At 42.6% G+C, this 13,267-nt stretch overlaps 2 protein-coding genes across 2 annotated transcripts in view; one reads left to right on the forward strand and one right to left on the reverse strand.

Annotated features, from left to right (window-relative positions):
• VPS16 (VPS16 core subunit of CORVET and HOPS complexes) overlaps nt 1-13,267 on the forward strand; it is an 83,614-nt gene that overhangs the window by 8,253 nt on the left and 62,094 nt on the right. Inside the window, exons 5-6 of the mRNA XM_072120876.1 lie at nt 10,117-10,261; nt 11,858-11,973. Coding sequence (XP_071976977.1) covers nt 10,117-10,261; nt 11,858-11,973 — 261 coding nt within the window. The remainder of the gene's footprint in view (nt 1-10,116; nt 10,262-11,857; nt 11,974-13,267) is intronic.
• On the reverse strand, nt 1,598-6,036 carry LOC140075520 (uncharacterized). The gene is made up of 5 exons (XM_072121594.1): nt 5,253-6,036; nt 4,233-4,399; nt 3,735-4,001; nt 2,295-3,221; nt 1,598-2,222 (listed from the first exon to the last, which is right to left on the reverse strand). Exons 1-5 carry the CDS (start codon nt 6,034-6,036, stop codon nt 1,920-1,922), a joined length of 2,448 nt encoding a protein of 815 aa, XP_071977695.1. The 3' UTR covers nt 1,598-1,919.

A 13,267-nucleotide genomic window follows, 5' to 3' on the forward strand; every position in this document is an offset into this window, starting at 1 on the left:
TGTTATCTCCGTGATTGTACTGGCCCAATAAATGAAGTAGACCTGTCATTAGGGGCGCTCAGTGAAAGCGGTAAAATTTAAGCCCTCAAGAAAATGGCGTAAATGCGTTTTTTTTCCCCATCATTTTCACTGCATTCAGAATTTTTTTTCCTGCTTCCAAGTACACGGCATGGAAAATTAAATACCGTCACTATGAATTGCAATTTGTGATGCAGAAAACAAGCCGTCATACAGCTCCTTACATGGAAAAATAAAAAAGTAAAAATGGCCTGGGATAAAACATTATCCACACAATGATGTGTTGCCATCACAACTTGATGTGGCATTGGTTTCCATAGTCTTGCTGCCTTTACAGTAATTTTTTTTTTTTTTCCCAGGCTTTCTGAATGCCCTGTATATGTCCTGGTCCCTAGTGCATGATTTATTCTTTGTACAGACCAGATGTCAAATGTACAAATGTCCTGCTCTTTTACTTAACACATATGTGCAAGTTCCACTATGCCGAAACAGGTGGTCCATGACTATAACCCCTTATCACTGACCCTTTTCTGCTTAGTTACCAGATTTTTAGAATCCGACATGTGTCATGATAATTGGTTATAACTTCGGAGCGCGTTAACAAATCCAGGAGATTCTCAGATTGTTTTTGGGGTAAAACTGATCTAGTTGCCCATGGAAACCAATCAGAGATCAGCTTTAATTTTAAATGAAAGCTGAGCTCTAATTGGTTGCTGTAGGCAATATGAACAGTTCAGCTCTAAGAGACTCCCCATTGTACTTCATGTTGGTTCTAAATTTAAACGATAAGCTTTGCGTTTCATTCTGAAAAATAATAAGTGGCAAAAGTTCCAAAAAATGCTTCAGTTTGAAATGTTCTGCTTTCCAGGAAGATAGTTAAAATACCCAAAAAGCTACATAACTAACATTTACGGAATGTCTGCTTTATGTTGTTGGAATGATATTTTATGCGTCCTCTCCTTTTTCTAGGATGTTAACCGGTTAAGGAGCGGGCCCTTTCCCGTGATTTTCATTTCCATTTTTCACTCCCCACCTTCAAAAATCTATACCTTTTTTATTTTTACATGTAAAAAGCTATGTGACGGCTCGTTTTTTGCGTAACAAATTGCACTTCATAGTGATGGTATTAAATATTCCATGCCATGTACTGGGAAGCGGGAAAAAAATTCCAAATGCAGTGAAAATGGTGAAAAAACGCATTTGTGTCGTATTCTTGTGGGCTTGGATATTACGGCTTTCACTTCACGCCACAAATGACGCATCTAATTTATTCTTTGGGTCAGTACGATTACAGGGATACCAAATTTGTATAGGTTTTATGTTTTCATACATTTACAAAAATTAAAACCTCATGAACAAATTTTTTTTTTTTATTTTGCCATCTTCTTGTGCTTATAACTTTTTCATACTTTGGTGTATGGAGTTGAGGGTGGTGTCATCTTTTGCGACTTTTGATGATGTTTTCAATGATATTATTTTTAGGACTGTACGACCTTTTGATCACTTTTTATAGAATTTTTATTTTTTTTTTAAATGGCAAAAAATTGTGAATTAGACTCACCGGTAATTCGGTTTCCATCTAGTCCTCCATGACGGCCCACTAGGAGGATGACCCTTGACCTCTGTAGGGACAGGAAGCAGAGAGGTTAAAAGCCTCCCCCCCACATCCTCCCGCCAGTGTCTACCAAATAACTACACCGGTGGAAGATACAACATATTTTTATTCTGTCTTGTTTGAATCACATACAGAATTTTCAATAAAGTGAAAGAAGCATGGGAGGGAAAAATATATAGGCCGTCATGGAGGACTAGATGGAAACCGAATTACCGGTGAGTCTAATTCACAATTTCCATAACGTCCCCCATGACGGCCCACTAGGAGATCTACAAAATTAGTAGAGTTAGGGTGGGACCACAGCCTGGAGAACTTTCTGACCGAAGGCGAGATCCTGTGAGTTGGGTAAGTCCAGCCGATAGTGTTTTGCGAAGGTGGATGAAGAAACCCAGGTGGCAGCTCTGCAGATTTGTTCAAGAGAAGCACCCCTCTTCTCTGCCCAGGAGGCGGATATGGCTCTGGTGGAATGGGCTTTAAGGTTAGGAGGAACTTCCTTCCCCTGTTCTGTGTAACAAGAGGCTATGGCAGTCTTTAACCATCTGGCGATCGTGGTTTTGGATGCCTTTACCCCTTTGTTCTTCCCCTGAAACTGAACAAAGAGATTGTGATCCTTGCGCCAGGGTTTTGTAGCTTTTAAGTACTCTAAGACCGAGCGCCTTACATCCAGGGAATGCCACTCCAATTCCTTGCTTGAAGAAGGATTCCCGTAGAATGATGGAAGAATTATTTCTTGATCTTTGTGAAACCTGGACGCCACTTTGGGAACAAAGCTTGGATCCAGAGTCAGAGTTATCCTGTCAGGGAGAATACACATATAGGGTTCTCTAATAGAAATGGCTTGGAGTTCCCCCAGCCTTCTAGCTGAAGTCACAGCTACTAATAAGGAAGTCTTTAAAGTTAAGTTTTTTATACTAGCGTCCTTTAAAGGCTCAAAGGGAGGTCTGGAGAGAGCATCCAGAACCAGGGAGAGATCCCAGGAGGGAACCCGCTTCAGAATCTGAGGCCTAATTCTATTTGCAGCAGCAATAAATCTTTTGACCCACCTGTGGTCCGCCAGGGGATGGTCGAAGAATGCGCTCAGAGCCGAAATTTGGACTTTCAGAGTGCTAGTAGAAAGACCAATTTCTAGTCCTTTTTGCAGGAAGTCTAGTACCTGTAAAATATTTGGGTTAGACTGAGAGGGGGGATTAGCCCCACAAAAGGTCACAAACTTTTTCCATATCTTATGATATATGGCGAAAGTAACCTTTTTCCTACTTGCCTTCAACGTAGTTATTACAGCCCGAGAAAGACCTTGGGACCTTAGGAACTCGAACTCAGGATCCAAGCCGCCAGACGGAGTCTTCCTGGATCGGGATGGAAAATCGGACCTTGGTATAGAAGGTCCTTCTGAATCGGTAGAATAAAAGGTTGCTGGACAGATAGGGACCTCAACAGTGGGTACCAGCTTCTTTTTGGCCAGTTTGGGCAGATCAGGATCACCCTTGACCGGTCGAGCAAGATTTTCCTGAGTACTCTCGCAATTAGGGGAATTGGGGGAAAGGCATACATGAGACTTCCGCTCCAAGTGATCTCTGGACTCGCCGGCCTCCAGAGAGAAGTATTGTTGGCATTTTGAATTCTCCCTCGTGGCGAATAGGTCTATTTGGGGCATGCCCCAGACGCTGGTTAGATGTAGGAAGATCTCCTGGTTGAGACACCATTCGTTCGGTAGGATCTCTCTCCTGCTGAGATAATCCGCTTCTCTGTTTAGGGATCCCTTCAAATGAGTGGCAGAGATGGAAAGGATGTTTTCTTCCGCCCACTGGAAGATGGTACGAGCCAGACTCGATAATACTGGGGATCTTGTACCCCCTTGTCTCCTTAAATAGGACACTGTCGAGACGTTGTCCGAGAGAATGTGGATATGATGATCCCTCAGATAGGCTGTGTTCGATCTTAGCGCTTCCCAGACCGCTCTTAACTCCCTGTAGTTTGAGCTGCTTTTTGCTTGGGCTAGAGTCCAGGACCCTTGCTCGTAGTGGGAAGGAAGGATTGCTCCCCAGCCTGAGCTGCTTGCGTCTGTCACTATGGTGATGGTTGGGAGGTGGTGCCAACATACCCCTTTCTCTAGGTTCCTTAATTCCATCCACCACAGCAGGTCCCTCTTTACAAAGGAAGGAATCCGGATCTTCTTGTCTAGACCTGAAGACTTCCTGTTCCAGAAAGTTAGGATCCAATTCTGAAGGATCCGAGTATGGCTCTGACTCCAGGCGACCGCAGGTAGGCATGCTGTGAGGAGCCCCAGGATCTTCATCGCCTGTCTGACTGGTACAGAGTCCTTTCGTCTGAATGAACGAATCTGATGCTTTATGTTGGATATTTTCTCCTGAGGAAGAAAAGACATTTGGTGAGTTGAGTCTAGAATGATCCCTAGAAAGGTCTTTCGAGTGGAGGGTACTAAACTTGATTTTTTCAGGTTGATTAACCACCCCAACTCTGTTAAAATTCTTAGGGAAGACTCTCTTGCCAAGATTAGTTTTTGTTTGTCTTTCCCTATAATTAGCAAGTCGTCTAGGTAAGGGATGATTGATATGTCTTGTAGTCTTAAAAAGGCTACCACCTCCACCATGATCTTGGTAAAGACCCTTGGAGCCGATGAGATACCGAATGGAAGTGCACGGAATTGAAAGTGTAAGACAGAGCCCTCGGGAGAGAGAACCGAGAATCTTAGGAATCTCTGAGATGAGGGGTGAATAGGTACATGATAGTATGCATCTTTTAGATCTAAAGTGCACATATAGGAGTCTGTGTGAATAAGTTGGGTAGCTGTTCTTACCGACTCCATGCGAAATCTTCTGTAAACGATGAAGCGGTTTAGCTCTTTCAAGTTGATAATTAGGCGATTTGATCCATCTGGTTTTTTGACAAGGAACAACGGGGAGTAGAATCCCAATTTTTCTTGTTCTTGAGGGACCGGCACCACCACTCCCATGTGGATTAGATGAAATACTTCCTGCCAAATGAAGGAATGTGTAGAGTGAGAGAGAGATGGTAAGGGAGCGACAAACCTTGGAGAAGGGGGGGGTGATGAAAATTCTATCCTGTAGCCTGATTCCAAGATAGACAGTACCCAGGGATTCGAGGTGACCTTTGTCCACTGGGATAGGAATCCCAGGAGACGCCCCCCCACTCTGGCGTCATTGTTTCTTGTTTCCTGGACCCTCTGGGAGGTTAGAGAAAAGGAAACCCCTTCCCCTTCCTCCTTTGGGATAACTCCACCGTCCTTGCTTACCTTTGCCACGGTAAGTCTCTCCGGTGTTCCTAAAAGGACGAAAGGAAGATTTCTTGGGTATTGTTTTGGACTCTGGAAATCCCCTTTTTCTGTCAGACGCCTTTTCGAGTATAGCGTCCAATTCGGGTCCGAACACAAAGTCCCCGGAAAAAGGAATGCTGCACAATTTGGATTTAGAGCGGATGTCCCCGCTCCACTGTTTCAGCCATAAGGCCCTCCTGGTGGCATTGGTAAGAGCTCCTTCTTTTGCAGCAAACCTTATTCCTTCAGCAGATGCGTCAGCAAGGAAGGCAGTAGCTGATCTTAGCAATGGTATGCTTTCCAGTAAGTCTTCTCTGGGAGTACCCTCCCGGATATGGGACTCTAATTTCCCCAGCCAGAAATATAGTGTTCTTGCCACCGAAGTGGCTCCTAAGTTTGACTTTAGGCTTAGCATGGAAGTTTCCCACGCTTTCTTTAAAAGGGCTTCAGATTTCCTGTCCATCGGGTCTCTTAGCTGAGCCGAATCTTCAAAGGGCAGGTCCATCTTCCTAGAGACCTTGGAAACCTGTACATCAACTTTGGGGAATGAGTCCCAATCCTTTGACTCTTCAGGGTCGAAGACTAAGCGTTTCCTGAAATTCTTAGAGACCGCGATTTTTCTCTCAGGGTCTCTCCATTCCTGACTAATTAGACCCCTAAGGGTATCGTTGAGGGGAAAAACACGCTGTTTCCTGGCTTTGAGTCCCCCAAATAGTTCATCTTCGCGAGAAAGAGGGGGTTCCTCGTCCTCGAGGTTCAATGTATCTCGCATAGCTTTCAGAAGATCATCCAGATCCTCATTTTGGAATAAGTAGCGGGAGCATGTTGCCTGCTCACGATCCTGATGATCCTGGTCTCCCGCCAGAGAGCAGGAAGGAGAGTCTGAAATGCATCCCTCTTCTTCCTCTGAGGAGGAAGCCGATACTATCCGAGCTTTCTTACGTGGGGGGGCTCCCTGCGTAGCCGCCGCCACTGAAGAAACCACTTTCTCGTCTATAAAGGACTTAAGCTCGTCCATAAAAGACGTTTTCTCCTCCCGCATGAATTCATCGATACAGGGTTTGCAGATCGGTTTCTTATAGCCTTCTAGTAGTGTACGGAAGCACATACTGCATTTTTTAACAGGAATCCTGCTTTTTTCAGGCTTTTCTCTACTCTTTTCAGACTTTCCTGATTTCTCTTCCTTGCCTTTCCCCTTAGAAACTTGCTCCTAGGGAAGGAAGGCAAGGAGACAATGACTTGGAGCTCACAACAAAAAACAATTGTATATGTTGCCATACAGCACCACTCACGTGCACCGGGGGGTGGAGTAGGCCCAAGTCTGCCTCATCAGCCATTACGATGTCTGGGACGGCCAGCCAAGAAGAAACAAGTCATAGACCTCAGACCAACTGACTACCCGCTTTTGAGGATTTAAATACCTTCATGGGGAGCCCATCCCCCTGCCGGTGGCCTCCACTGCGTCCCGCGCCCGGTCCGCGGTCACTTCCGGTCGCGACCGGAAGTCGTCATCGAACAGGGGGAATTCTGGGAAACGTAGTTCCCTGCGTCCGCGCGAGAGTCTGGTGGACCAGCCCGCCGGAGAGGACGCCAGCCGGAACGATGTTACCGTCCAGGGAGAGCCCGCAGCCGCCGGGCTAACCGAGGATCTGTCCGGAGGGGAACTTGGACCGCAGTCGGCGTAACCCCAGGTAAGGTTGGTAAGTATGGAGATCCTTCTCCGTTTTTTTTTTTTTTTTTTTTTAAAAACGTCCCCCCCCCCCCTAGGAGGAGAGAGACCCTCTCTTGACCTGACCCCTGTAGGGACAGGAAGACACTGGCGGGAGGATGTGGGGGGGAGGCTTTTAACCTCTCTGCTTCCTGTCCCTACAGAGGTCAAGGGTCATCCTCCTAGTGGGCCGTCATGGGGGACGTTATGGAAAGTGCCAGTTTTGACTTTGGACGCGATTTTCCGTTACGGGGTTAAACGCAGTGAAAAACCGTTATTATATTTTGATAGATCAGGCATTTTCGGACACGGCGATACCTAATGTGTTTATGATTTTTACTGTTTATTTATATTTATATCAGTTCTAGGGAAAGGGGGGTGATATGAATTTTTAGGTTTGTTTATTATAATTTTTTTTTTTTTACTTTTTTTTTATTTTTATTTTTACTATTTTTCAGACTCCCTAGGGTACTTTAACCCTAGGTTGTCTGATCGATCCTACCATATACTGCCATACTACAGTATGGCAGTATATGGGGATTTTACTCCTCATACATTACAATGTGCTGATAGCACATTGTAATGAATGGGTTAACCCGAAGTAGCTTCGGGTCTTCGTGAGACCCGAAGCTACCATGGCAACGGATCGCCGCTCCCCGATGACGTGACGGGGAGCGGCGATCCTCGGAAAGATGGTGGCGCCCATGCGTTCTGCAAGAAAACACCCGCGATCGGTGCCGGCACCGATCGCGGGTGTTACTGGTAAGCCTTTGCTGCAATATGCAGCAGAGACTTACCGTCTATGGAGAGGGCTCGGCGGGCGGTCGCGAACCGTTTAAGAGACTTAGAACTTTAGATACGATTTTTCTCATTTTCATGTACAACTCTGCTTTCAAGTGACTTTGAAAGGCCTAAAAATTTGTAAAACCACGTAGATTACACCTCTCAACCTACGTAAAACAACGTCTATTAACCCTTTAAGTGTTTCTCATGGGTTAAACAAAATGGGATTTCCATTCTTTATCCACATTTCAGCTTTTGGGGGTTTTGAAATCTATAGATCTAATATACATTTTCTTGCACAAAACAGTAAACCTGAAACTATCTTTTTATCTTCATTTTTCAACCTTAAAACCTTAATATACCCTAAATTTCCCATCCAAGGATTCAGTGTTCGGGTTCTACCATAGATTTCACTAATAATATCAAATACCTCCACCCACTACCTGTGTAATTTGAAGTTGAAATGTGGATAAAGAAGGTAAACCAAATGGCAGAGTTGGAAGGTATTTGGTCAAGGGTTAACAAAATGTGAAAACAGATGGAAGAAATGGATGATGTCTACTTACAGTAGAGTGCTATATTAAAGTGGCCAGATTTATGATTTATTTTTTTCTTCTTTCTCTTATTCCTTTTTTTCTGCTTCTTTTTAAAGAGGACCTGAAGTAAGCAGCTCCTAGTGCTTGAACAAAATCTCCGGTAACACTAACACTGCGGCGGGGTACAGTGTAATTGTCGTACAGCTTGCAGAGCTGCCCGACGTATTCATGATGGGGTGGGGTTAGGTGCGGTGACTGCTGCCTGACGCGCGGCAGTCACTGTCGGCCTATGGAGCGAGCGGGGCGGTCCGGGGAAGAGGCAGCGCCTCGGACCTCCCCCTCATGAATGCATCGCACCGCTTTGTGTGCAGTCCGATGATTACATTGTACCCCGCCCGCGGCGTTTGGGTGACAGGTCCTCTTTAAGCCCCTTTACAATGTGGGTGGGAGGATGGGTTGTGTTTATGGGGTAAGGTATGTTAAGACTAAGACCTCTGTATTTTAGATGTGGTCTTGTATGTATAATAATGTGATAATGATTATAGTTGTATTAATAGCGATAAAATACCTTTAAGAAAACCATGAAAAACTAATTAGGAGTTAAGAAATTGTTGAATTTTTTTGGGGAAAATGCATTGATTTTGGCCAAAATGACACTTTCATAATGAATTAAATCATGAAATGCTCTGCATAGTTTGATACCCAATTAGTCCAGAGTGTACCCATACCATAAGCGTCGGCTTACATCTTATTTGTATTGTCACATTGAACAGGATATACATTTTTTTTTTTTTTTTGTAATGCGAATATATAAAGGATTATTATTTTCGGGATGAGATATTCTGTATAGATAGTTCATTTTGAGGTTATATAGCTTATTTATGAGATTTTAGCACTATCCCACTTCACTTTCTTGAACATTTTTGATGAAAAGTTTCATTTTACGGGAAGTTTTTTACATTGCACACTGGGCTTTGCTGCATATTGACCCATCGCTATCACCTGCGGTGCTTGCACCGATCTCGGCTGTTAACCACTTCTTTGCCGCCACCATATTTCCTCCGTTCATCGCTCCTCTGAACCTCATCCAGGGGTGGCGATCAGTTGCCATGACAGCCTCTGGTCTTCATCAGACCCAAGAATGCATGGTTTCAGGAGATTTGTTACAATGAGCCAGTGGCTTATTGTAATGAATCATATGCAAAAACTCCATATACTGCAATTCAGTAGTATTGCAGTATATGGTAGGAACGATCTGACTATAGAGGGTCTAAGAAATTGTGAAAAAAAAAAAAAAGTTTAAAAATGTAAAAACTTATAAAATATTAAACATTCAAATCACCCCCCTTTCCCTAGAACTGATATAAAATATAATAAACAGTAAAAATGAAACACATTAGGTATCGCCGCGTTCCAAAATGCCCGATCTATCAAAATATAAAAACGGTTATAACTGGCGTTGACCTCCGAAATGGGAAATGGCACCCAAATCTCCGAAATGCGACATGTCCGAAATAAAAAATGTAATGAAAAGTGATCAAAATGTCACACAGTCCTCAAAATGGTAGCAATGAAAAGGTCGTCTCATTTTGCAAAAAAAAATGACATATTACACAGCTCCGTACACCAAAGTATGAAAAAGTGTCAGAATTACTTTTGTTAAAATGTATTAAAACGCAATAAAACCTGTATAAATTTGGTATGTCCGCGATCGCACTGAACCAAAGAATAAAGCAGAGGTGTTATTTGGAGCGCGAGTGACGCACATGTTGTTTTTTTTTTTTTTTTTTTCAATTTTTCCATATTTGGAATTTTTTTTCCTGCTTCCCAGTACAAGGCATGTTATAATAAATAACATCACGGGAATGTAAAATTTGTTATGCACAAAATAAGCCCTCACACAGATCTGTGCAGGTAAAAATGAAAAAGTTCTGGATTTTTGAAGGTGGAGAGTGAGAAATGAGCGAAAAAAACCCTGTGTCCTTAAGGGGTTAAAACACCCGACTTACAGATGATCCCTAGCTACAAGTGGACCTCTGTTACCTTTCTGGATACCAGTACTGTACTGAACCTAAGCCACAGGCTGCAGAAAAATGTAGTTTTTGCTTTTAGGGGACACCCTCATGTTCCAATATTAATTTTATGTCTTTTTTCATCACAGGAAGTTAAGCAGAACCAGGTTCTGGAAGCTCGGGTATTTCATTCTGAATATAGAACTGGTATTGCAATTTTAACTGGACCTCTGAAATTCACTATTGTATCAAATATTGAAGATATAAAATTACACAGGATGCCAGATGTTCCAGGTAATAACCAAATGCAGATTTCTTTTGTAGTGAATTCATTTTATGTATTTAAAATATAGTTTAGACTGTTAAGTCGCAGAACTGTGGCCAACAGCGGCATATAATTTGTTTGCTTTTATTTTTTTTTAGGAACACTAATTTATAAGTTATTACTCAAAATGTACTCGGTTGCATTTGACTTTGAAATTTGCATTCTGGTGTACACTCACCGGCCACTTTATTAGGTACACCATGCTAGTAACGGGTTGGACCCCCTTTTGCCTTCAGAACTGCCTCAATTCTTCGTGGCATAGATTCAACAAGGTACTGGAAGCATTCCTCAGAGATTTTGGTCCATATTGACATGATGGCATCACACAGTTGCCGCAGATTTGTCGGCTGCACATCCATGATGCGAATCTCCCGTTCCACCACATCCCAAAGATGCTCTATTGGATTGAGATCTGGTGACTGTGGAGGCCATTTGAGTACAGTGAACTCATTGTCATGTTCAAGAAACCAGTCTGAGATGATTCCAGCTTTATGACATGGCGCATTATCCTGCTGAAAGTAGCCATCAGATGTTGGGTACATTGTGGTCATAAAGGGATGGACATGGTCAGCAACAATACTCAGGTTGGCTGTGGCGTTGCAACAATGCTCAATTGGTACCAAGGGGCCCAAAGAGTGCCAAAAAGTATTCCCCACACCATGACACCACCACCAACAGCCTGAACCGTTGATACAAGGCAGGATGGATCCATGCTTTCATGTTGTTGACGCCAAATTCTGACCCTACCATCCGAATGTCACAGCAGAAATCGAGACTCATCAGACCAGGCAACGTTTTTCCAATCTTCTACTGTCCAATTTCAATGAGCTTGTGCAAATTGTAGCCTCAGTTTCCTGTTCTTAGCTGAAAGGAGTGGCACCCGGTGTGGTCTTCTACTGCTGTAGCCCATCTGCCTCATAGTTCGACGTACTGTGCGTTCAGAGATGCTCTTCTGCCTACCTTGGTTGTAACGGGTGGCAATTTGAGTCACTGTTGCCTTTCTATCAGCTGGAACCAGTCTGCCCATTCTCCTCTGACCTCTGGCATCAACAAGGCATTTCTGCCCACAGAACTGCCGCTCACTGGATGTTTTTTCTTTTTCGGACCATTCTCTGTAAACCCTAGAGATGGTTGTGTGTGAAAATCCCAGTAGATCAGCAGTTTCTGAAATACTCAGACCAGCCCTTCTGGCACCAACAACCATGCCACGTTCAAAGGCACTCAAATCACCTTTCTTCCCCATACTGATGCTCGGTTTGAACTGCAGGAGATTGTCTTGACCATGTCTACATGCCTAAATGCACTGAGTTGCCGCCATGTGATTGGCTGATTAGAAATTAAGTGTTAACGAGCAGTTGGACAGGTGTACCTAATAAAGTGGCTGGTGAGTGTATATGTTTTGAGATTTTGATTACTAGCATTATTAAAAAAAATGTGAATTATTTGCATTATTCACAGCAAATCAAGCAAATTACATCAAGGTCATATGTAAGTGAGAGTACATTTTGAGTCATATGTGGGAAACATATGTATAAGTGTTTTAGAATTGATTTGTTTCTTTTTAGGTGCTAAAGTGCCACCTTCTTGCTGGACGGTTCTCATACAAGATAGAATGACGTGCATTTTGCTTGCCATTGGCAAGGAGTTGTACCTTTTGGATAATACATCTTGTACTGCCATAGTAAGTGAAATATTTTTGTGATTTTTGTATTGCTTTTTAAGAACTTCTATACCTGGAAATGAAAAGGTCATCCAAAGATTGACGCTCCAAATAGTTTTTCATTTTGCTACATTTTCGTACCTCTTTACAACAGTCCTGTAGAAATTATTGTAGAGAATTTCTGAATAACCTTAATCAGGAGAGGCTAGGGCAATGGACCAAGCTTAAAGGGGGTTTACTAAGTGTATGTGCCAACTCCCAGCCTATCTCCAAAAAGCGGGTCCTATTCCCCCTAATTGCTAAACAGCCAAATGAAACAGCCATTGCTTTGATTGGTTTATTGCCAATAGTGACCATATTCCAGGTTTGATAAATTTGCTACTCTAAACCAGGAACCAGAGCAGGGCAATTACACTTTGTAAGGCAGTTTTGATAAATTTACTCCATTCAATAAAAATAGAAACCTAAAAACAAATTATCCCATACAGGCGTTCCCCTACTTAAGAACATCTGACTTACATACGACCCCTAGTTACAAACGGACCTCTGGTAATTGGTAATTTGCTGTACTTTAGTCCTAGGCTATGATAAACAGCCATAACAGTTATCACAGGTGTCTGCAATGAAGCTTTAGTGTTAATCCTGGTTCTTATGACAATCCAACATTTTCAAAATCCAATTGTCACAGAGACCAAAAAAATTCTGACTGGGGTTACAACAATAAAATATACAGTTCCGACTGTTTCTTGCAACGTTTTCTTTGTAAATTCCCCATATACTGCCATACTGTAGTATGGCAGTATATGATAGGATCGTACAGACACCCTAAGGTTAAAGTACCCTAGGGAGTCTGAAAAATAATAAAAATTTTAAAAAAAGTTAAAAAAAATTATAATAAAAAACCCTAAAAATTCAAATCACCCTCCTTTCCCTAGAACGGATATAAATAAACAGTAAAAATCATAAACGCATTAGGTATCGCCGCGTCCGAAAATGCCCGATCTATCAAAATATGATAAAGTTTTTTCACTGTGCTTAATCCCGTAACGGAAAATCGCGCCCAAAGTCGAAAATGGCACTTTTTTGCCATTTTAAAAAAAAGTGATCAAAAGGTCGTACAGTCCTAAAAATGATAATATTGTAAACGTCATCAAAATCTGCAAAAAATGGCACCACCCACAGCTCCATACACCAAAGTAGGAAAAAGTTATTAGCGCCAGAAGATGGCAAAATCCCCCAAAAAATTTTTGTACAGGAGGTTTTCATTTTTTTTAAATGTATGAAAACATTATAAAACCTATACAAATTTGGTATC

Source organism: Engystomops pustulosus, chromosome 8, assembly GCF_040894005.1.
Source record: "Engystomops pustulosus chromosome 8, aEngPut4.maternal, whole genome shotgun sequence".
Classification (NCBI taxonomy): Eukaryota; Metazoa; Chordata; class Amphibia; order Anura; family Leptodactylidae; genus Engystomops; species Engystomops pustulosus.

Excerpts from the sequence above, each read along its gene's own strand:
- LOC140075520 (XM_072121594.1), bottom strand. The coding sequence starts at position 6,036 with ATGTGCTTCCGTACACTACTAGAAGGCTATAAGAAACCGATCTGCAAA. Across the intron at positions 4,002-4,232 it reads CCAAGATCATGGTGGAGGTG|GAGAAAATATCCAACATAAA; the intron begins GTAGCCTTTTTA and ends TTTCTTCCTCAG. Across the intron at positions 3,222-3,734 it reads TAAGGAACCTAGAGAAAGGG|GCCGGCGAGTCCAGAGATCA; the intron begins GTATGTTGGCAC and ends TTCTCTCTGGAG.